Raw genomic sequence first — 25,227 nt, forward strand, 5'->3', positions numbered from 1 at the left:
GATAATCTGAATAATTGATCAGGAATTCAAATCCCAGCACAACCAAGCCCCCAGTGTTGGGCATTTGAATAACGCCATCTCTGACTCCACACCCCTTACACCCGGGGTCTCAGCAAGTTTTTTTCAGTCGCTTTGAAACTATTTGTTCAACCTCCGCATCAGGTTGTACATCAAAGTGATTTCTTGCTGCTTTGAACGAATTGCAAACGCTTTTGTACGTTTAATTAATTGTGTAATTGTTTCCTACATGATTCATTGTTTATGTCGATGTTGCTCCAAACATATTATTCTGTTTTTCACCTGAATAGTTTTAACCCCCAAAACATCTCGGCATCGGTTCATTGCATTCATCATTGAATTTAAAATGGTTAAATGAGATCTAATAATCTGTCAAGATCATCGTCTTTTTTTCTCTTGTGAGTTGTGCAGACGGATCTTAAATGTCACTTGAATGGCGAGTGAACGGTTTCAGATCAAACAATAATCCGCAAGTTCACTAAAACAGGTTGAAGGTGAAGATCACATTGTGAGACACTGAGTCAGGAACATCGACATCAACACAGACCACAGTGTGGATGCTGAGGTGTTTAATGAGAGAAAAAAAAAAACATTACAGACTTTTAATTAATAAACACACCCACCACACACCCACTACACACACACACACACACATTTACTAAAAACACACTCCAACATGATCCCACAAGATGTTAATGTTGTTGGTGTTGCAGTGATTGACGATGGCTGAGCTTCTTTTTTCTGTGAAAACACAAAAGATCTTTAGAAATCCAGCCAGCCAGCCAGATATAGATAGATAGATAGATAGATAGATAGATAGATAGATAGATAGATAGATAGATAGATAGATAGATAGATAGATAGATAGATAGATAGATAGATAGATAGAAAGAAAGAAAGAACCTGTGTCTGGTGTGATCTTCTCTTTCCTTTTATCCTGCAGGATTTTCAGCCCAAGTCTAGATGAATAAATAAATGAATGGATGAATAAACAGCGATACACACAGAAAGGTGAGTACGGTATGTAACTATGTGAATGATTGTGTTGGAGTTGAACACGTGGAGGAAACAGGAAGTGAATGAATGGAATGTTTATTATTTATTGGAAAAATAATGACTTTACCTTCTGCATCACTCCGAACTCCAGCGAGAGCTTTTTCTGATGGGAGGAAAAAACTTTTATTCTTTAATCCCTCAGACAAAAATAATGCAGTAATAATAATAATAATAATAATAATAATAATAATAATAATAATAATAATAATAATAATAATAAGGTGTGGTTACTGCAGCAGTGGGGGTGAAGATCATCTTCACGTACGGCTGAATAGACGGGGAGAAGTTTTATTATTAATATGTGTGTTATCATTCGTAATAAAGCAAAAGTAAGAATCAATAATGTCTCTAAATTATTTAAAATTGTGTGTGTGTGTGTGTGTGTGTGTGTGTGTGTGTGTGTGTGTGTGTGTGTGTGTAACATGTAAATTTAAAGTCAAAATAAATAACAGAAATGAGTGTAAATACCATTAAGGCCCGAAAGTCGTTCCTGTTTGTCTGCACAAGAATAAATCACTCAAATATTATTCATGTTTTTTTTTCGTCTCAGTATAAACTCAGGATGAATGTATTTTTTTTTTGCTTGAAAACAGAGGATGTTGTTACCTGCAGCAATCCCTGGATCTGAGACTGAGTGGAAAAACAATCACACTTTTATAATTGCAGTAATAATAAGTAAATAATAAACAAATATTTGTGACTTTACGTTTCTTTATAAAGAAAGGAAATAAAAAAAAACTTACTCTTGATAAGACAAACATGTTTTCCCCCTGCGGACGAAAGAAAAAAAGATGTAAAGATCAGAGGAATAGAATTAATGTAGAGTTAAGAGTTGATTTTTGTTTCTTTAGTGGGAGTTTACACACCTCTCTCAGTGGCAGAGTGAAATTCAAATCCTGAAAAAATATATATATTTTATAATGATAAAATGTTTTGCAACTCATTTTACTATAATTTAAATTTAAATTTATTATTTATATTATTATTATTATTATTATTATTATTATTATTATTATTATTATTATTATAATTCAATATTTGTATTTGTCACAAACACACTAATATACATAATTACAACTTTTAAATGTAAATATTTTTCATATACAATATAATATAATTGTATATAATGATAATAATTTATAAAATATAAAAAATCACAAGATAATAATCACCTGCAGTGTGATATTGTCCGTCTGTGTGTAAAGGGATATTAGAGTCATTATTCCAGACACAATCGTTATAATTTCATCACATTATAACAGTCATTTTTATATTTACACCATAAATTATTACGATCGTAAAAATCATTTGATTACAAAATAAATCAGACCTTGAACAGAGGGATGAACTGAAAGTTGGGCTGAAACACAATTCACATAAAACCTCATTAAGAATCGAGAAAATCACCAAAAATAAATAAATTAATAAATTAACTTCTGAATTCATTCTCAGAAAATATTAAGGAAATAAAGTGAAAATGAAGAGACCACTGGACCACAAGACCAACATGAGGCATTTGGTAAGACTTACACTGAATGGTTTTTCTCCATGATGTGGTGGTCCTCTATGTGATCCTCCATGTGATCCTCTGTGTGATCCTCCTCTTAGTTCTGCGAATTCTACAGGCATCCCAATTCCAAAATCCTGTCCAAAATATTGGCATCAAACAATTATATAGTAAAATAAATGCATTTTAGGAGGATCAGGAGAATACTTGTGTTTGATAACATTTTTTCTCAGTCCAAATATTTACATCTTTCATTTGGATTTAAACCCAAAGTAGAAGTTCCACTCATGCATGAATCAGTGCAAGAAAATATAATTTTTGACTAATAATCTAGCAGAACTTCCTCAGATTGAATCCTCTTACATTTCTTGGCCCGTCTCCAGATGGACTCCAGGATTGGTCACCATCTGATGCTCTCATCTGTCCAGGCTGTAAAAAGTGGTACATAACATTCTCAGCAAATTAGCATTAGAGGAAATCATCTAAATAGATATGAATCAGTTTGCTCATGTATGTGAACCCACCACAACTGGAGGCCGATCGCCTCTTCCACCAAATCGTTTAGTAGTTTCATTCTTTGCCTTGTGATGTTTCCCCAATGACTCAGAACTGTCATTCTTTGGCGTACGATGTCCTCCTTTAGTCCCAGGGCGTTGTTTCATTGCAGAAGGACTTTGCATTGGTCCAGCTTCTCCTCCCATTGTTCCAACTCCTCCTGTAAATCCAGGATTTCCTCCTCCCATAGGCCCAGGACCTCTTTCCATTGGCCCGAAAGCGCCTCCTCTTGGGCCAGGATGCCTTCCCATTGGCCCTGATCCTCCGCCCATTGGCCCAGATCCTCCTCTCATTGGCCCTGATCCTCCTCCCATTGGCCCTGATCCTCCACCCATTGGCCCAGATCCTCCTCCCATTGGCCCAGATCCTCCTCCCATTGGCCCAGATCCTCCTCTCATTGGCCCAGATCGACCTCTCATTGGCCCAGATCCTCCTCCCATTGGCCCAGATCCTCCTCCCATTGGCCCAGATCCTCCTCTCATTGGCCCAGATCCTCCTCCCATTGGCCCAGATCCTCCTCCTACAGGTCCAGGACCTTGCTGCCCACCATTTTCTGGCTGTAGATAAAAATAAGTCATTTAAATAAGGTACATTCATTTTCCCATTAAGTATTTGAATAATTATAATTATTTCACTGCGACACCCACAAGTTGCCCACATAAACCCATTTCAGATAAATAAAATAAATCTTTACTCTAATAATAGTCCAGAAGCAGCCAGAACCCAATAATTATCATTTCTTTGCTTTAATAAAATAAATCAAAGGTTTTACTCACGTGAGCAACAGTTCCAACAACCAGCAACACCACCAGAAACACCACGTCCATTTCTGCTGGGAACAAAAACAGTATCACACGTTAAAGCCACAGTATTGAAGGTGAAAATGAGTTTAACATCATTTCCAATTCATTCAACACAAAGAGTTCAGCACTTTAATCCAGAGTCGTCCTGGAAAATCATATCGATTTTCACTTCTAGATTGCTGGATTTGATAATGATACAAAAGTCTGGACGTGATTTACCTCCTTCTTCTTCTTCCTCCTTCTGCTCTACTCTCCGACTTCTGATGCTCTATTTATACTGTACACTGAGAGTTGAGAAACCAACACAGTTGCTCAAGAAAAGCAATCGTGAGCGAACACAGATGCAAGAACATAGAAACCAAACCTGCCCGTACTGGATACACCAACGTGCCAAAAGTATTGGGACACACCCGACTTTTCCAGTGAATGTCTTTGGATGTTCCAGCACCATTAAGATATGATTTGGAGTGAAATATCTCATGCTATAGAGCCCCAACCCTGAATAAAGAATATGAACGCTGACTGCAACCCAGGGGTCCTCACTTTCTAACATCTAACACCCTTGTGGCTGATTGAATCTCGACAAATCTCCACAAGGAACATCTTCCCAGAAGAGTGGAGTTTGTTATAAGAGTATGTAATGAGATGTTCAAATGATATAGACATACAGAACCAATCTTATGGTCCGGTGTCCACAAACTTTTGCCTCTCTGTATTTCAGTGTGAAGTTTAGATCATTTCGAGTTTATTATCCCGAACACTAATAACGAATAACTGAAGACATGTTGATGAAAATGGAGGTGTGATCATCTGAAGGTTGCCATGTTGCAGTGTTTAATTGTTGTATTTATAAAAACATACAAAACAGCAAACATACGAGCAAAATAAAAAACAAAAGCTCAGACATCACAAAGACTTCAAAAAGAATCTTTTGCAATTTCTTTAATTGATCGGTGTTGACGCTGGAACACGCCGCAGACTAAAGCAACACCTAAAGCTTCTTGTTTTGCTTCATGTCCAGAGGTATTATCTCTCTTTTAGCAATCTGCACGTGTGGAAACATCTCGCTGAAGCCATGGAGAAGGAACCTGGAGGAACCTGATCTAACCGGATCGTTCCTGATTGCGTAAATAAGATGCCCAAGTACATATTTAGTAATTGTACTTTAATAATAAAAATTTGCATCATATTTGTTTATTTGTCTACATCCTGTTTTTCAGCCTCAAACTGATGGTGATCATCAGACTTGCACTGCTCCATTACAACGAGGTTTGCAAAGAAACCTAATCGACTTCAAAGCAACAAAGCAAAAAATGCGATTTAGGATTAGATGTTTGTGGACACCTGACTATAAGATTGCTTCTTTTTGAACATCCCATTCCACAGAGTCTCAATTTCCTCCTATAATAATGTGGCGTTGTGAACTCGTAACTTGTACCGACTACGCCAAATGTGGCGATGCCAACTTGTAATTTGTACCGGCTACGCCAACTGCGGCGTTACCAACTGATAATTTGTACCGACTACGCCACCCGGGGGCTATTTCCGGGCTTGCCCTCAACCTTAAGGCACACAGGTTCGTCATGACTGGGTCAGGTATCAGACCAGAGTTGAGTGAATAACAAAAAAACTTTATTTAAAATAATCACATTTTATTCACTACATCAAATAGTAAAAACAGGAAAGAAAACAAACACTTCAGGGTGGGAGAAGGCCTGATGTCATAAGCAGAGAAAACGCTCACACGTGCACACACGCACCACAGCACACCACACCTCACTGTGAACACTGCACTGCAATCAGGTAAGGAACCCACCACCACCACAAGATACAAGATACTACTTTAAAAAGTAATTTAAAACACAACTTAAAACAAGCATCGCATTACAACAGCCTGGCTCTCGACACAGTCAACAGTCCAAAAACTGCTCGTTACTCGATTCGTACAGAGGCACGTGAACAGAGGAAATGCACTTAACAGATCACAAAAGAAATAGAAAATAACTACATTAATTAGGAAGAAAACAAAAAAAACATTATACCACAAATTCAAACTAATAAAAAGAATAGAAATCAAAAGAAATGGATTCCCATTAAAGTAGGGAAACCTCAACCCAATAAGGTTAGAAAAATAATAAACAAAAGAATAAAGCTAATACAAAAATAAATGATTAAATCACAACCCAAAGAATCAGGTAATGACTACCCTGTAACACGCCACTTCTAAATCAGTTACTCACACTACCGTTGGAAATACACACATGCCCCCGGTCCAGCTGATCCTGCAGGTAGTTAAGTGCTGCAACAAGAAACTGTTAACGTACAAGAGCAGCCAAATGTTAATCAGCTGGTGCCAAATGGAAGTAACACGGAGCTCCAGAGAACAGGAACGTTAATTAACAATGTCCAACTGAACCCAGCGAAGCAGACAACGCAGAGCGAAGCAGGCAAAGCAGAGCACAGATGACGTAGCGCGGAGCAGCTGCAGTCGGAAAAAGCAGACAGTCAAGCCAACATCAAAGCGGTGTAAACAATGCACATAGCACAGGAAAGCCACACAGCAAGCGAAAACGTCCCTTGCACATTGACCCGCACTTGTACGGCGACTCACGAGGCACGGATGCAGACGTTTATTAAGCACGTCTTCCTAAACGCTTAGAGGCTTCCCCACAAAGCTCCTCAGTCCACCCTTGCCACTATCTGCACGTAAACCCGGAAGTACGGCGGCTCGCTCGCGGACAAAGAGCAAACGCACCCACAACACAAACCGAAACGACTTTATAGGCAGGTAAATGAGCATAATCAGCCTCAGCTGACTAGATGACATCAGACCATTCTGCTACATTCTACCCCCCCATTCGTCATCGTCGTCCCAACGGTGGAGTATTTAAACCCAAGACCCTAATTCCAGGGCCTGAAAATGCCATGACTGCATTAGCCCCACAAGCTAAAGGATCTGGAGCACACACATTTCCAGCTCTTACCGTTCGTGGTAAATGGTGCACATTAGAATGTTGACCTCCCCCTACTCGTCCTGTCCGACGTGGAACCACCCCTAACGAATTAGGAGGGTTCAGGGAGGGAGACCTTACCACGGGTACCAACCCAACATTAAACGTATCTATAAATGCCGGAGGATCATCAGCAAGCACCATCCCCGATGGATCTGGCCTTGCAATGCTCCCCCGGTGAGCTAATGATGGAACCTCAGAAACCACATATGCCAGGTCCCCATCTAATTCTATCTCGGGCTCCAAAGGCACTGGTGATTCATCTGGACCCTCAGAGAGGTCATCTGCTACCACCTCCCCTTGGGCTCGAGGTTTCAATGCAGACCGATGAACGTGCCAAACTCGACTCAGGTCATTTACTGGAGCTACTGTATACACAGAACCACCAAACAGAGGAGCTTTAACCACCTGATATACAGTAGAGCTCCATAGATCATGTATCTTATGTCGACCCCGGACCCCAAAGTCTCTCAGATAAACCAACTGGCCCTCCCACAACGGCAGCTCTTTTACCCGTTGATCATGCCCTGCTTTACGCCGGCTTGCCGCAGCCTGCAGCCACTCCCGGGCACCATCAACCGCCACCTGCAGCTGTGCCTGATGCTCCTCTATCCACTTATGGACTCGACCTGCCACCGGCTCTTGTACCTGACCGAGCAGGAAATCTATAGGCAACCTTGGCTCTTGCCCAAACATTAAAAAGAAAGGCGACTCACCCGTAGCTTGGTGAGGAGTGGTGTTATAACAAAACACCACCTGGGCTAGGCAAGATGCCCAATCTCTCTTCCGATCGGTGGGCAAGGTCCGCAACAAATTGTGTAAGGTCCGATTGAACCGCTCACACTGGCCGTTGCCGGCCGGATGGTATGGAGTGCTGCGTGACCTTCCCACCTCATACAGGCTGCACAACTGTTGAATCAGGCTGGACTCAAAATTGCGGCCCTGGTCGGAATGAATCCGACCAGGAACCCCAAATTTGAAGAACCACTCCTTTACCAAGACCCTGGCCACAGTACTAGCCTGCTGATCCCAAGTAGGAATTGCCACCGTGAACTTACTGAAAACGTCAGTCATCACAAGCACGTTTTCTTGCCCAGCCTGAGACGGCTCTAACACAGTAAAATCAACGGCTACAATCTCATTTGGACGAGATGCCAATAAGTGGCCCATGTAACTTCGAGGAATTGGTGCCACATCTTTAGCTTGTTGACACCGCTCGCACTTCTGAACCCACTGAGCCACATCTGCGGACATACCTGGCCAGTAACAGTGTTGCCGTACCAGCTCCAAGGCCCGTTCAACACCTTGGTGTCCATGCTGCTGATGTAAAGAAGTTAACACCTCTGGCTGTAAAGAAACTGGCACGACAACCTGAAGCACTATCTCCCCTCCATCGGGCCGGGAAGCCCTACGATATAATAGGCCCTCTTGCTTTACTAACCGGTCCCATTGCCGGAGAAGTGTAATCACTGGCTTAGCAAGAGTCCGTCGCCCCTGCGGGCCTGGGCGCTGCCCTCGCCGCCAAAACCTCAAGGCTTCCCCTACCACTGGGTCCGCCTGCTGTAAAGTGCTAATATCAGGTGCCTAGCGACTGGGCCAAGCCTGCATCGCATGCAAAGTGGTAACCTCCGCTTGGCCTACGATCACTGAATCACAAAATCAAAGGCAGCCAACTCAGCAGCCCACCTTTGCTCGGTAGCACCTAACTTGGCTGTAGCCAGATGACTTAGTGGGTTGTTATCCATACGTACGACACACTTATGTCCCAACAGATATTCACGAAATTTCTCAGCCATGGCCCACTTAAGGGCCAAGAATTCGAGCCTCATTGAACTATAAGTGGCCGTATTCCGTTCTGCAGGCCAAAGACCGCGGCTAGCGTATGCAACGGGTCTAACCTTCCCTTCAACTTCCTGCGACAACACAGCTCCAAGCCCTGCATAGCTGGCATCGACCTCCAATATAAAAGGCCGTGTAAAGTCTGCATACGCCAACACTGGCGCAGTAGTAAGCTTTCGCTTCAACGATTGAAATGACTCCTCACATTGTGGAGACCACACCGCTGCCAACTCTAAACTGCGCTTACCTACCTTACCTCGTGTTAGCGCTGCCACTATTCGATGTAACGGAGCCGCCAACTTGGCGAACCCTTCAACAAAATGCCTATAGTAACTGGCAAACCCCAGGAAGGCCCGCAGCTCGGCCACCGTCACAGGACAAGGCCACTGAGCCACGGCCTCAACCTTACCCGGGTCTGTTGCTACTCCCGAGGCAGAGATTACATGCCCCAAATATGTAACCTTTTCCTGAAAGAACGCATTTTCCAGTTTAACATTAAGGCCTTCGGCCCTTAAGCGACTCAGCACCATCCTTAACCGCTCTAAATGCTGTTGCACTGATGAAGAGAACACAATAATGTCATCTAAGTACAACAAAACAGACTGGTGCCGCTGGTCACCAAAGAGCTGCTCCATCAGGCGCTGGAACGTACTTGGCGCATTGCACAAACCAAACGGAATCCGATTCTATTCGAATAACCCAAATGGCGTGCAAAAGGCAGTCTTGGGATGGTCGGATTCAGAGACGGGAACTTGGTTATACCCGCTGGCCAGATCTAAAGTGGAAAACCAGTGGGCACCAGTCAATGAATCCAACGTCTCCTCAATCCGAGGTAATGGAAATGCATCCTTCCGCGTTTTGGAATTAAGCTGATAGTAGTCTACGCACATACGTAAACTACCGTCCTTCTTCCTAACCAACATGATGGGGAGGCGATGGGCTGCAACTCTCCCGGATGATTTGTGAGTCTAACAACTGACTGATGTGGGTCTTAACCACTTCATACTCGGGTGGTGGAATACGTCGGTACCGCTGCCGAACTGGAATGTCGTCGGTTAGGGGGATCTCGTGGGAGAGTAAGTTGGTACAACCCAGGTCTTCTTCGTGTTTCGAGAACACATTTTGATACTCATGAAGGAGAGCCCTAACCTGCTCCTGTTCCTCGACCGACAGTCCTCCTAAATCAACCGACTCTATCTGCGCCAACATATCCGATGTATCACAAGAGGCCACCTGCGCAATCACGGTTGAGACCTCGGTCAATCCATTTGGTAGCCCCACTAAATATACCTCCCTTAACATTCCAATAACCGTAGTGGGATGCAGTACTACGTCGACGGTACCGACATTTATAACAGGGACCAAGACAGTCTCCCCTCTCACCTGTACTAAAGAGGGTGAAGCCAATAGTCCCGCAGGCAAACCGGTCTCGGTAGGCTCAAACAACACTGTCTTACCAGCGAGCAAGGAGGAACAGGTGGCCGTGACGAACGTCAAAGTGCCGCCAGAAATGCGGCATACCTGACGCCCCCTTACCTTTACATTATTCCCACGGTCAGCATCACAGACAACTTGTTGGCAATTTTGAAATACACGGGTCATATTTTTATCCTCGACCACACATGGCAACTCGAATAAACTGGATCCGTGCCGACCGAACAGCTCCCGATAACAACGACTAAGCACATTCATGCCCAAAATACCAGGCGTGTTTGTGCCACTGCCCAGAGGATCACGGACCACCAACAGACCACAACCAGGGATTTTACTACCACACAATTCAATATTCAATTCGAGATAGCCAATATACGGAATTTCCAGTCCATTCGCTGCGCGGAGCTGCAGCCAGTGACATGACTGTAAACGATCCGGGCCCCAAGGCTCAAACTGTAACCGGAAACAAGATTCCGTGATGGTAGACACCATGGAACCAGTATCTACCAGACAGGGCACTAAAACCCCCCAAGATTTACAACAAGGTGTGGACATGAGGACACTAAACGGGGAGCAATCTTATTAACAATATGAGAGCCACGCACACTCCCTACCGAACTGTGGCTCAACAGCTCGGTAGGCGCTAGTTTTCCGAACGGTTAAGGCCAGGCAAGGACCTTGGTTCACCGGTCGAAGAGGCAACAACTGGGCATGGCAGAGGCGAGAGGGAGAGGCTCCCATCGCACTCCTTGCAAATGACCCGGTTGTTGACACCGTCGACAGTTAAATTGAGCTGGACGAGGTGCACGACCTTGGGAAAAGGTAGTCTGACTCTGGGCGATAGTTTGGGTAAGCAAATCTAACTGCTGCTGCTGCCAATGCAGCATTTCTCGTAGCTCATTTAACTCAGATGTACGACTTCCCTGAGCCCAACCTATCTCTGGACTTCCCCGGACCTCATACTGGATTCCGCTCACCAGGGGGACCGACTGACTTCTACCCCTAGCAACCCCTGGCAATCTCTCGTTCCCAACGAATCCCTTCTCCCCAAACCTCTAGCAACGTTATAGTGGGCTGACGTCGTATCAGTTGTTTTAATTCTCTACGAAGCGCATTATCTAAAACGCATTCAACGAATTGATCTCGCACAATGAAATCACCATTTAAAACTTCACGTGGTGACTGGCTTTTTACCCTCTCAAAAAGACTCAACAATACCAAGGAGAACTCCAATAATGTTTCTCCTTCACGCTGCTGCCGAGAGAAAAATGTTTCTTGCAGCACAATATACGACTCTGCACAACCATACACTTCACGCAATGCTGCAATAATTTTGTCCGGATCGCTCTTATCAGCACTAGACCGGTGGGTGATCATACAGGAAAAAGGCTTGCTACCTAGGGATCATATTACGAACTCGCATACATGCTTGGGCCTCCTCAAGCCACTCATCGATACTGATACCAGACCTGCCATTGAAATTTGGGCAGCGTTGATCCCTCGGAATAAATACAAATCGTTCAACTGTACCGGCACTCACCTCAGTTGATCGTGGTGTAGATGGGCATGCTGCACTAACAGAAGGTGCGCCAGGATCTGGCAGCTCAACCGCCGCACGTTCCTGTCGCAACCTCTCATTATCCAGCTGTAATTGCGCTACTAAATCCCGCATCTCCTGCAATTCATTATCCATGGCGTGCTACAAAAGGTACTCACCCAACCACTGTTCTATCACCAGTTTGCTATAAAAACACACAAAGAAAAGAAAGAAGGAAAAAAAAAAATCTCTCCTCAAAGTCTGAATCTGATAACCAGTCGAACATCCTGCCGACTACGCCAAATGTGGTGTTACCAACTAATAATTTGTACCGACTACGCCACCCGGGGGCTATTTCCGGGGGAATGCCCTCAACCTTAAGGCACACAGGTTCATCACGACTGGGTCAGGTATCAGACCAGAGTTGAGTGAATAACAAAAAAAAACTTTATTTAAAATAATCACATTTTATTCACTACATCAAATAGTAAAAAACAGAGAAAAAAAGACAAACACTTCAGGGTGGGAGAAGGCCTGATGTCCTAAGCAGAGAGCACACAGGGTCCTAAGCAGAGAGAACACTCACACGTGCACACACGCACCACAGCACACCACACCTCACTGTGAACACTGCACTGCAATCAGGTAAGGAACCCACCACCACAAGATGCTAATCTGCTGCCACTGGCCACCCCACTCCTGAAGGCAAAAAAACCAGAAAAGTCATTTAAAACAGAAATTAATCAAGCATCGCATTACAACAGCCTGGCTCTCGACACAGTCAACAGCCCCAAAACTGCTCGTTACTTGATTTATACAGAGGCACGTGAACAGAGGAAATGCACTTAACAGATCACAAAAGAATAGAAAATAACTACATTAATTAGGAAGAAAACAAAAAAAACATTATACCACAAATTCAAACTAATAAAAGAATAGAAATCAAAAGAAATGGATTCCCATTAAAGTAGGAAACCTCAACCCAATAAGGTTAGGAAAATAATAAACAAAAGAATAAAGCTAATGCAAAAATAAATGATTAAATCACAACACAAAGAATCAGGTAATGACTACCCTGTAACACGCCACTTCTAAATCAGTTACTCACACTACCGTTGAAATAAGCACCATGCCCCGGTCCAGCTGATCCTGCAGGTAGTTAAATGCTGTAACAAGAAACTGTTAGCATACAAGAGCAGCAAAATGTCAATCAGCTGGTGCCAAATGGAAGTAACACGGAGCTCCAGAGAACAGGAACGTTAATTAACAATGTCCAACTGAACCCAGCGAAGCAGACAACGCAGAGCGAAGCAGGCAAAGCAGAGCACAGATGATGTAGCGGAGCAGCTGCAGTCGGAAAAAGCAGACAGTCAAGCCAACATCAAAGCGGTGTAAACAATGCACATAGCACAGGAAAGCCACACAGCAAGCGAAAACGTCCCTTGCACATTGACCCGCACCTGTACGGCGACTCACGAGGCACGGATGCAGACGTTTAATAAGCACGTCTTCCTAAACACTTAGCGGCTTCCCCACAAAGCTCCTCAGTCCACCCTTGCCACTATCCGCACGTAAACCCGGAAGTACGGCGGCTCGCTCGCGGACAAAGAGCAAACGCACCCACAACACAAACCGAAACGACTTTATAGGCAGGTAAATGAGCATAATCAGCCTCAGCTGACTAGATGACATCAGACCATACTGCTACATTCTACCCCCCCATTCGTCATCGTCGTCCCAACAGTGGAGTATTTAAACCCAAGACCCTAATTCCAGGGCCTGAAAAATGCCATGACTGCATTAGCCCCACAAGCTAAAGGATCTGGAGCACACACATTTCCAGCTCTTACCGTTCGTGGTAAATGGTGCACATTAGAATGTTGACCTGCCCCTACTCGTCCTGTCCGACGTGGAACCACCCCTAATGGATTAGGAGGGTTCAGGAGGAGACCTACCAGGGTACCAACTCAACATTAAACGTATCTATAAATGCCGGAGGATCATCTGCAAGCACCATCCCTGATGGGTCTGGCCTTGCAATGCTCCCCCCGTGAGCTAATGGTGGAACCTCAGAAACCACATATGCCAGGTCCCCATCTTCTAATTCTATCTCGGGCTCCAAAGGCACTGGTGATTCATCTGGACCCGCAGAGAGGTCATTTGATACCACCTCCCCTTGGGCTCGAGGTTTCAATGCAGACCGAACTCAACTCAGGTCACTTTCTGGAGCTACTGTATACACTGAACCACCAGACAGAGGGGCTTTAACCACCTGATATACAGTGGAGCTCCATAGATCATGTATCTTATGTCGACCCCGGACCCCATAGTCTCTCAGATAAACCAACTGGCCCTCCCACAACGGCAGCTCTTTTACCCGTTGATCATGCCCTGCTTTACGCCGCTTGCCGCAGCCTGCAGCCACTCCGGGCACCATCAACCGCCACCTGCAGCTGTGCCTGATGCTCCTCTATCCACTTGTGGACTCGACCTGCCACAGGCTCTCGTACCTGACCGAGCAGGAAATCTATAGGCAACCTTGGCTCTTGCCCAAACATTAAAAAGAAAGGCGACTCACCAGTAGCTTGGTGAGGAGTGGTGTTATAACAAAACACCACCTGGGCTAGGCAAGATGCCCAATCTCTCTTCCGATCGGTGGGCAAGGTCCGCAACAAATTGTGTAAGGTCCGATTGAACGGCTGGATGGTATGGAGTGCTGCGTGACCTTCCCACCTCATACAGGCTGCACAACTGTTGAATCAGGCTGGACTCAAAATTGCGGCCCTGGTCGGAATGAATCCGACCAGGAACCCCAAATTTGAAGAACCACTCCTCTACCAAGACCCTGGCCACAGTACTAGCCTGCTGATCCCAAGTAGGAATTGCCACCGTGAACTTACTGAAAACGTCAGTCATCACAAGCACGTTTTCTTGCCCAGCCTGAGACGGCTCTAACACAGTAAAATCAACGGCTACAATCTCATTTGGACGAGATGCCAATAAGTGGCCCATGTAGCTTCGAGGAATTGGTGCCACATCTTTAGCTTGTTGACACCGCCGCACTTCTGAACCCACTGAGCCACATCTGCGGACATACCTGGCCAGTAACAGTGTTGCCGTACCAGCTCCAAGGCCCGTTCAACACCTTGGTGTCCATGCTGCTGATGTAAAGAAGTTAACACCTCTGGCTGTAAAGAAACTGGCACGACAACCTGAAGCACTATCTCCCCTCCATCGGGCCGGGAAGCCCTACGATATAATAGGCCCTCTTGCTTTACTAACCGGTCCCATTGCCGGAGAAGTGTAATCACTGGCTTAGCAAGAGTCCGTCGCTCCTGCGGGCCTGGGCGCTGCCCTCGCCGCCAAAACCTCAAGGCTTCCCCTACCACTGGGTCCGCCTGCTGTAAAGTGCTAATATCAGGTGCCTAGCGACTGGGCCAAGCCTGCATCGCATGCAAAGTGGTAACCTCCGCTTGGCCTACGATCACTGAATCACAAAATCAAAGGCAGCCAACTCAGCAGCCCACCTTTGCTCGGTAGCACCTAACTTGGCTGTAGCCAGATGACTTAGTGGGTTGTTATCCATACGTACGACACACTTATGTCCCAACAGATATTCACGAAATTTCTCAGCCATGGCCCACTTAAGGGCCAAGAATTGAAACTCATTGAACTATAAGTGGCGTATTCCGTTCTGCAGGTCAAGACCGCGGCTAGCGTATGCGACGGGTCTAACCTTCCCTTCAACTTCCTGCGACAACACAGCTCCGAGCCCTGCATAACTGGCATCAACCTCCAATATAAAAGGCCGTGTAAAGTCTGCATACGCCAACACTGGCGCAGTAGTAAGCTTTCGCTTCAAAGATTGAAATGACTCCTCACATTGTGGAGACCACACCGCTGCCAACTCTAAACTGCGCTTACCTACCTTACCTCGTGTTAGCGCTGCCACTATTCGATGTAACGGAGCCGCCAACTTGGCGAACCCTTCAACAAAATGCCTATAGTAACTGGCAAACCCCAGGAAGGTCCGCAGCTCGGCCACCGTCACAGGACAAGGCCACTGAGCCACGGCCTCAACCTTACCCGGGTCTGTTGCTACTCCCGAGGCAGAGATTACATGCCCCAAATATGTAACCTTTTCCTGAAAGAACGCGCATTTTTCCAGTTTAACATTAAGGCCTTCGGCCCTTAAGCGACTCAGCACCATCCTTAACCGCTCTAAATGCTGTTGCACTGATGAAGAGAACACAATAATGTCATCTAAGTACAACAAAACAGACTGGTGCCGCTGGTCACCAAAGAGCTGCTCCATCAGGCGCTGGAACGTACTTGGCGCATTGCACAAACCAAACGGAATCCGATTCTATTCGAATAACCCAAATGGCGTGCAAAAGGCAGTCTTGGGATGGTCGGATTCAGAGACGGGAACTTGGTTATACCCGCTGGCCAGATCTAAAGTGGAAAACCAGTGGGCACCAGTCAATGAATCCAACGTCTCCTCAATCCGAGGTAATGGAAATGCATCCTTCCGCGTTTTGGAATTAAGCTGACGGTAGTCTACGCACATGCGTAAGCTACCGTCCTTCTTCCTAACCAACATGATGGGGGAGGCGTATGGGCTGCAACTCTCCCGGATGATTTGTGAGTCTAACAACTGACTGATGTGGGTCTTAACCACTTCATACTCGGGTGGTGGAATACGTCGGTACCGCTGCCGAACTGGAATGTCGTCGGTTAGGGGGATCTCGTGGGAGAGTAAGTTGGTACAACCCAGGTCTTCTTCGTGTTTCGAGAACACATTTTGATACTCATGAAGGAGAGCCCTAACCTGCTCCTGTTCCTCGACCGACAGTCCTCCTAAATCACCCGACTCTATCTGCGCCAACATATCCGATGTATCACAAGAGGCCACCTGCGCAATCACGGTTGAGACCTCGGTCAATCCATTTGGTAGCCCCACTAAATATACCTCCCTTAGCATTCCAATAACCGTAGTGGGATGCAGTACTACGTCGACGGTACCGACATTTATAACAGGGACCAAGACAGTCTCCTCTCACCTGTACTAAAGAGGGTGAAGCCAATAGTCCCGCAGGCAAACCGGTCTCGGTAGGCTCAAACAACACTGTCTTACCAGCGAGCAAGGAGGAACACGTGGCCGTAACGAACGTCAAAGTGCCGCCAGAAATGCGGCATACCTGACGCCCCCTTACCTTTACATTATTCCCACGGTCAGCATCGCAGACAACTTGTTGGCAATTTTGAAATACTTGGGTCATATTTTCATCCTCGACCACACTTGGCAACTCGAACAAAGTGAATCCGTGTCGACCGAACAGCTCCCGATAACAACGACTAAGCACATTCATGCCCAAAATACCAGGCGTGTCTGTGCCACTGCCCGGAGGATCACGGACCACCAACACACCACAACCAGGGATTTTACTACCACACAATTCAATATCCAATTCGAGATAGCCAATATACGGAATTTCCAGTCCATTCACTGCGCGGAGCATGACTGTAAACGATCCGAGCCCCAAGGCTCAAACTGTAACCGGAAACAAGATTCCGTGATGGTAGACACCATGGAACCAGTATCTACCAGACAGGGTACTAAACCCCCCCCAAGATTTACAACAAGGTGTGGACATGGACACTAAACGGGGAGCAATCCTATTAACAATATGAGAGCCACGCACACTCCCTACCGAACTGTGGCTCAACAGCTCGGTAGGCGCTAGTTTTCCGAACGGTTAAGGCCAGGCAAGGACCTTGGTTCACCGGTCGAAGGGGCAACAACTGGGCATGGCAGAGGGCGAGAGGGGAGAGGCTCCCCATCGCACTCCCTTGACAAATGACCCGGTTTTTGACACCGTCGACAGATCAATTGAGCTGAACGAGGTGCACGAGCTTGGGAAAAGGTAGTCCGATTCCGGGCGATAGTTTGGGTAAGCAAATCTAGCTGCTGCTGCTGCCGATGCAGCATTTCTCGTAGCTCATTTAACTCAGATGTACGACTTCCCTGAGCCCAACCTATCTCTGGACTTCCCCGGACCTCATACTGAATTCCGCTCACCAGGGGGACCGACTGACTTCTACCCCTAGCACCCCCTGGCAATCTCTCTCGTTCCCAACGAATCACTTCTCCCCGAACCTCTAGCAACGTTACAGTGGGCTGACGTCGTATCAGTTGTTTTAATTCTCTACGAAGCGCATTATCTAAAACGCATTCAACGAATTGATCTCGCACAATGAAATCACCATTTAAAACTTTACGTGGCGACTGGCTTTTTACCCTCTCAAAAAGACTCAGCAACACCAAGGAGAACTCCAATAATGTTTCTCCTTCGCGCTGCCGCCAAGAGAAAAATGTTTCTTGCAGTGCAATATATGACTCTGCACAACCATACACTTCACGCAATGCTGCAATAATTTTGTCCGGATCGCTCTTATCAGCACTAGACCGGTGGGTGATCATACAGGAAAAAGGCTTGCTCCCTAGGGATCATATTACGAACACGCATACACGCTTGGGCCTCCTCAAGCCACTCATCGATACCGATACCAGACCTGCCATTGAAATTTGGGCAGCATCGATCCCTCGGAATAAATACAAATCGTTCAACTGTACCGGCACTCACCTCAGCTGATCGCGGTGTAGATGGGCATGCTGCACTAACAGAAGGTGCGCCAGGATCGGGCAGCTCAACCGCCGCATGCTCCTGTCGCAACCTCTCATTATCCAGCCGTAATTAGGCTATTATATCCCGCATCTCCTGCAATTCATTATCCATGGCGTGCTACAAAAGGTACTCACCCAACCACTGTTCTGTCACCTGTTTACTATAAAACACACAAAGAAAAGAAAAAAAAAACTCTCCTCAAAGTCTGAATCTGATAACCAGTCGAATATCCTGCCGACTACGCCAAATGTGGTGTTACCAACTGATAATTTGTACCGACTACGCCACCCGGGGGCTATTTCCGGGACTGCCCTCAACCTTAAGGCACACAGGTTCGTCACAACTGGGTCAGGTATCAGACCAGAGTTGAGTGAATAACAAAAAAACTTTATTTAAAATAATCACATTTTATTCACTACATCAAATAGTAAAAACAGGAAAGAAGACAAACACTTCAGGGTGGGAGAAGGCCTGATGTCATAAGCAGAGAGCACACAGGGTCCTAAGCAGAGAGAACACTCACACGTGCACACATGCACCACAGCACACCACACTTTACTGTGAACACTGCACTGCAATCAGGTAAGGAACCCACCACCACAAGATGCTAATCTGCTGACACTGGCCACCCCACTCCTGAAGGCAAAAGAGAAGACAGAAAAGTAATTTAAAACACAACTTAAAACAAGCATCACATTACAACAGCCTGGCTCTCGACCCAGTCAACAGTCCAAAAACTGCTCGTTACTCGATTCGTACAGAGGCACATAAACAGAGGAAATGCACTTAACAGATCACAAAAGAAATAGAAAATAACTACATTAATTAGGAAGAAAACAAAAAAAACATTATACCACAAATTCAAACTAATAAAAAGAATAGAAATCAAAAGAAATGGATTCCCATTAAAGTAGGGAAACCTCAACCCGATAAGGTTAGAAAAATAATAAACAAAAGAATAAAGCTAATACAAAAATAAATGATTAAATCACAACCCAAAGAATCAGGTAATGACTACCCTGTAACACGCCACTTCTAAATCAGTTACTCACACTACCGTTGGAAATAAGCACCATGCCCCCGGTCCAGCTGATCTTGCAGGTAGTTAAATGCTGCAACAAGAAACTGTTAGCATACAAGAGCAGCAAAATGTTAATCAGCTGGTGCCAAATGGAAGTAACACGGAGCTCCAGAGAACAGGAACGTTAATTAACAATGTCCAACTGAACCCAGCGAAGCAGACAAAGCAGAGCACAGATGTAGCGCGGAGCAGCTGCAGTCGGATAAAGCAGACAGGCAAGCCAACATCAAAGTGGTGTAAACGATGCACATAGCGCAGGATAGCCACACAGCAAGCGAAAAGCCCACTATAGCAGCCCACTGTAATGTCCCTTGCACACTCACGAGGCACGGATGCAGACGTTTATTAACCACGTCTTCCTAAATGCTTAGCGGCTTCCCCACAAAGCTCCTCAGTCCACCCTTGCCACTATCCGCACGTAAACCCGGAAGTACGGTGGCTCGCTTGCGGACAAAGAGCAAACGTACCCACAACACAAACCAAAACGACTTTATAGGCAGGTAAATGAGCATAATCAGCCTCAGCTGACTAGATGACATCAGACCATTCTGCTACAATAAGCTCCACTGTTCTGGGAAGATGGTTTACTAGATTTTGTAGAGATTTTTAGAGATTTGTTGAGCCACAAGGGTCAGGTACTGATGTAGGAGAGGTGTAGCAATGGTAAGATCGGATCATTTTAGTGACTTGGTTCTTTGAAATCAAAATGAATAAATATTGTTTTATTAATCATTCAGTCCATTTGATCTGAAATTAAATAAAATGATTCACCTACATACCTACACACCACTGTCAACTATCGTCCAATCGTTCAATCATTTCAGTCCAATTATTTATATATGTATATTCTGTATAACTGCATAGCATCGATGGGAGTCACGTGATAAAAGAACGAACGACTCGGACTGGAAGAGTTGAGAAATGAACCACTCAATTCTGTTTCCTGTACATAACCTACAGAGATTTTGCGATGCTTTGCTCGTGGTCGTTCAGCAGAAAATAAACAAATCGTATTTTACATTTTGCTCGTAGAGACGACTCGTTCTAGAGTCACATGAAAGAGTCGTTCAAAATAAACGAATCGTTAATAAACGACTCCTAGCTAGTTAGAAAACCTGGGGCGCATTTCGCGTTCACATTCATCATATTCATCCGAAGGTGTTTAGTAAAGTTGGAGCTCTATAGAAGGAGATCTTTCACAAACTTCCAACCAAAGATTTGGGTCACCTACTTCAAGTGAAGGAAACATTTTATGCTAGCTCTTCCAAAGACATCCTGTCCAAGTGTGTGGGAAGAACCACATATGGCTGGAGAAATCGTCTGTCCCAATACTTTTAGAACATATAATGAAGTTCTAATATAAACACTAAGACGGATGAGTAAATTGGGTTCATGTTAAAAAGTAATTCAAAATATACAATAATGTAAACTGTGGGATTTTGGTAGCAGGTCTATGCCTCAGCCACTAGATGGTGCAGGTGTTATGTTTATGAGATATGGAACCCAGGCAGATAAATCGCAGTCAATAGGAAAAGGTCACCACAAGGTCAAATGTTTGTTATATTCTATAATTCCATTGATGTTGTACTGCGGTACAAGGATTGTAATAATAACCTGAACACCAGGGAAGTGGAAGCTCAGAGTTTAAGGTGCCAAACAGATGATCAGAAGGATGTGAGTTCAAATCCCAGCACCACTAACCGACTTCTGCTGGGCCCATTAGCAAGGCCCCTGACCCTGTATAAGTGAGAATTGTAAGAAATTCTTCTGCTGACAAACCACCAGCATCTCAGTGATCAGTGTCCAGTCCTGCTATGTTCTGAACAGTTTACTATTTATTCAAATGAAACGCTGATGTTTCTCTTGACAGTGGATCTCGTCCCCAATAATTCTGACCTCATTACACTTCAATGCTGTGAGGTAGCATCAAAGCATTTTAAAGCATGCCAACAGATTGCAGCACAAGACTACACTCACAGTCACAGGGAGCACCGATCTTCATAAGTCTGTGCACCAATAGACATCGTCCTGGAGCTGTGCAGCTGGTGCAGTTCTGACCAAGTGAAACAACACGATCTCACAAGACGTTCCAGAAAACTGCTGTATTGCTGTGCAAGGGGACTGTTTTAAAGCTGACAGTGTGGAAACGTAGATAAATAAAGTACTTTCTCGTAAACAGAGCTATACCTCGTATATATTACTCAGATTCTGACCCTGATTTAGTTTACATCATTATTATATATTTACGGGTGATGTATCATGTGGAATTCAATGTAGGTTGATCTTAGGCTCATTACTGAAGACACTGAGACTTTTAAGGTTTTCCAGAGATGTCCCTTTTGTTTCTATGCAACAATCTCAGTAATGAAACACTCTGAAGATCTCCTTTTACCGAACAAATCTTTGAATGTTCAGATAGAGAGTTACACACTTTTCAGAGTATCCAATCTCAGACTGTGTTCTGTATTGAGTTGGACTTGTCTCAGTTTTGCACGTTGGTTTTGATTAGCATGGTCTTGCTCTCGATTAAACGATTGTCAGGATGTTTGTGTTGTTTTTTCTTTTTTCTTTTCTTTTCATTAACAGGTTCGATAGCTTTGTTTCTCGATCTTGATCTTGACTCAGTCTTGACAATCCTACATCAAGAAAAACAAAACTGTCTAAATAGAAATAATAAATAAAAGCATGATTTAAGAAGATACAGACTAGAAACAAGTCAAAAGATCGTCCAGTGCAGCGAGATAATTACACTTGCTATGATTTTGCCGGAGTCCAAACTGCACAGTGACATTAACTTTCATACACCAATAGGGACACTTAATAATCCATATCCTTCTCTCTCTCTCTCTCTCTCTCTCTCTCGGTCTAGTTAAACATGCTCCTGAGGTTCCAGTGACCACTGTTCCTGCCCCTCTCCCCTCCGTGGATCTTCACACTTCTGTGCAGCTTGGGACGGTATCTCATCAACCACCTTGGGTGGTTCCATATAATTCCGGAGTAGAACGGGTGCTTTTGAGGACGGATTGGACTGTAGTTGGTTTTGGCGGTCTGCTGCACTGACCCGGGAGTGCAGTTTGCTTCTGATCGTCATCACTGTACCCCGCAACTTCGTATATCTGCTTCAAATGGACATTTGGTGCAACCCAGATGAGGATGGGTTCCCTCTTGAGTCTGGTTCCTCTCAAGGTTTCTTCCTTGTGCCATCCCGGGGAGTTTTTCCTTGCCACAGTTGCTCATCAGGGACAAACTTACTTACAAAGAACATATTTACGTTTAATCACCACATTATCTGTGTAAAGCTGCTTTGAGACAATGTTCATTGTTAAAAGCGCTATACAAATAAAAATGAATTGAATTGAATTGAATTTTGTGAAATAAGAAAACTAATATCGATTCTTTAGAAAAGAACAAAACGTCTTTAAATAAACATTAAAGCGCTCGTTTCAAGCAGCCAAATTAATCTGATCAACTTAAAACTTGCTTGTTTATTTTTTATTTATTGATTTTAAGTTTGCTTTTTGTAATTTGTGTGAAAAGATCTGAAAACCAGAACAAGAGAATTCCTCTTAGTGCTCAGTCCTAAGTGTGATCAAGGCCTCAACTGATGGAAATAAAAATAACAAAAATCCTAATAATCGTACACAATTTGCTTTTGAATAGTTTTTATTTCTAAAATAAGATCAATAAGATTTTTATCTCTAGAAATAAGGATGTAAGTCCTGACTAAATGAGGAGTTTTTGCGGTGTACAAGGCCGTGATAACCGAAGCCCAGCGGTGGGTTTTGGAGTCGAGAAGCCCATGATGAGACTGGGTCGTTCCTCATGAGTGCTCTACAACCTCTTTGCCAATACACCAGATAACCTTTGCATCCATCTTCTTCCTGTCTGATGCGATTTCAAAACGTTTCACAACGACTTGTGTTGCTCAGGTGCATCTCAAACTCAGCACTGCAAACATTTCCTTTACACTGTTGCCAAATTCGGAGCGATGCTCAGGTGATTGCGTGCCAAGCGAATAGTTTGTATTTCCCCCGGCGCTGATTGGCCTCTCCTGAGGAAAAACGCTCTTTATAAATCGGGTCTTCGAGCTGCCTGACATCGAGATCCTTCCTACTTTTCGAACTGCCTTGAAAGGTGAGATGATTAGCAAACTGCATTTTCTGCTGGTAAACTAACTGTGCTAACTTCTGTTTTGCGACTGTAGCTGTCGAAGATCGCAGAGGAACCATGAAGGTCGTGTTTATCGCCGTGTGTCTGATCGGACTCGTCTGTGCCGTCCCTGTGAGTGCCGATTAGCCCACATAGCTTCTCTCTGTTCAGGTAGGAAAGATAACTCTCACACTAAAACTGTGATTGTGATTGCAGATAGATGATGAGCACCAGATCGAGAAGCGCTCAAACAGCCATTGGGTACGTAACCTGGTTCCTTCAGATTTCCACAGACAAATAGTAATCGATTCAAAATGATTTCTATTTAAATCTCTAACTTTGAGCACGTATACGTTTTCAGTACCTCGGAGGCTACAACAACTACGACAACAACAACAACATGTTCAACTCTCTAATGCCCTTCCTGCTACTGCGTCTACTCAACCCCCCTGCACCCGCCCCTGCACCCCCTGCTGGCAAATAAGAGAAGCGAAGCGTTGCAATGATGCATTTCTTGAAAGCAAATAAAACGATTTGACTTGAACTGCACTCTTGTGTAAAATGCGTCTCATTTTGTACCGAAATCGAATACTGAACACCGTCCTCAACTCAATCTTTATATTTATTTCTTTTAATATTTATAACTTTCTTTTTTATATATAACTAATTAGCATAATCTCTGATCTCAGATTTTAGTCAGTCTTTGATATCATGATGGGTTGGGGTGCAGTCAGCGTTTACATTCATCCCAAAGGTGTTCAATAGGGTTGGAGCTCTATAGCAGGAGATCTTTATCATCTTCCAACCCATGGAAAGCAGATCTTCATGGGGCTGGCTTTGTGCACTTTGGGTCAGGTTGGAACAGGTCTCAGGTGAAGGGAAAATTTCGTCCAAATACAGTTCATTGTCTCACACTTTTTAAGAAAGAAGCACATATGGCTGGAAAAATGGACCGTGAGTTCTCAATTTGCCCCAATTACAGCCTTACAGACTTTTGGCACTCAAGCTGTCAGTTTGTTGATGGAATCAGAAGTGTTGTGTTCAAGAGCACCTTCATCAACACCATGACCTGAGGCACCAGAGTCTGAGTCAAGCCTGAGTGTAAGAATGGACTTAAACTAGCAGAACACCACATGTGACCGAGTCAATGTCAAGTTCAAAACCAGGACCAGGTGTCCCGATACGTATATGTTTTCTTTGCTTTATTATCAGAAATAAAATTCCCCATGAATGAACTAAAATAACCTGCCTACTTTGGAATTGTGTTCAAATAAGAATATATATGCACATAGGGCAGGTTAAACCCGGTTCACCCCGGCCCATTGTACTCGCAAGCGCCGCAGAGTAATCCGAATTTATATCCCTGGCTTAGGGAGGTAGAGGAGCCTGCACAGAAAACACTCATACACCTTCCTGAGATTTAAGCTCCAAACGAGCTGCGCCTTATTTTGAAATGGAGTTACTTGAAATGTTCTTGATCTCTATAAATCCAGGCACAGACATTTACACTTTGTACTGCAATAAGAACAAGGCAACAAACTCAATACT

The 25,227-nt window shown here is 44.5% G+C and overlaps 1 protein-coding gene and 1 long non-coding RNA gene across 13 annotated transcripts; one reads left to right on the forward strand and one right to left on the reverse strand.

Moving 5' to 3' along the window:
* Positions 1–921: 921 nt before the first annotated feature.
* LOC124381623 (keratin, type I cytoskeletal 9-like) lies at positions 922–19,980 on the reverse strand. Of its 12 annotated transcripts, none has more exons than XM_046843417.1 (16): positions 19,854–19,932; positions 6,201–6,251; positions 4,159–4,223; positions 3,913–3,965; positions 3,106–3,693; positions 2,945–3,010; positions 2,605–2,718; positions 2,405–2,434; positions 2,247–2,267; positions 1,941–1,970; positions 1,818–1,844; positions 1,681–1,704; positions 1,543–1,572; positions 1,306–1,341; positions 1,142–1,177; positions 922–977 (listed from the first exon to the last, which is right to left on the reverse strand). In XM_046843417.1, the coding sequence occupies exons 4-16, from the start codon at positions 3,961–3,963 to the stop codon at positions 951–953; spliced, it is 1,080 nt and encodes a 359-aa protein (XP_046699373.1). In that variant the 5' UTR covers positions 3,964–3,965; positions 4,159–4,223; positions 6,201–6,251; positions 19,854–19,932; the 3' UTR covers positions 922–950. The 12 variants fall into 12 exon arrangements, with proteins under 12 accessions (XP_046699373.1, XP_046699372.1, XP_046699375.1 ...); XM_046843416.1 differs by having other exon boundaries at positions 6,185–6,251; XM_046843419.1 differs by having other exon boundaries at positions 3,913–3,968; positions 6,185–6,251.
* Positions 19,981–23,565: 3,585 nt separating this feature from the next.
* LOC124381654 lies at positions 23,566–24,179 on the forward strand. The gene is made up of 4 exons (XR_006924902.1): positions 23,566–23,664; positions 23,735–23,811; positions 23,896–23,940; positions 24,041–24,179. It is a non-coding gene; the product is annotated as an uncharacterized LOC124381654 (long non-coding RNA).
* The last annotated feature ends 1,048 nt before the right edge of the window (positions 24,180–25,227 follow it).

This window comes from Silurus meridionalis, chromosome 28 (genome assembly GCF_014805685.1).
Source record: "Silurus meridionalis isolate SWU-2019-XX chromosome 28, ASM1480568v1, whole genome shotgun sequence".
Lineage (NCBI taxonomy): Eukaryota > Metazoa > Chordata > Actinopteri > Siluriformes > Siluridae > Silurus > Silurus meridionalis.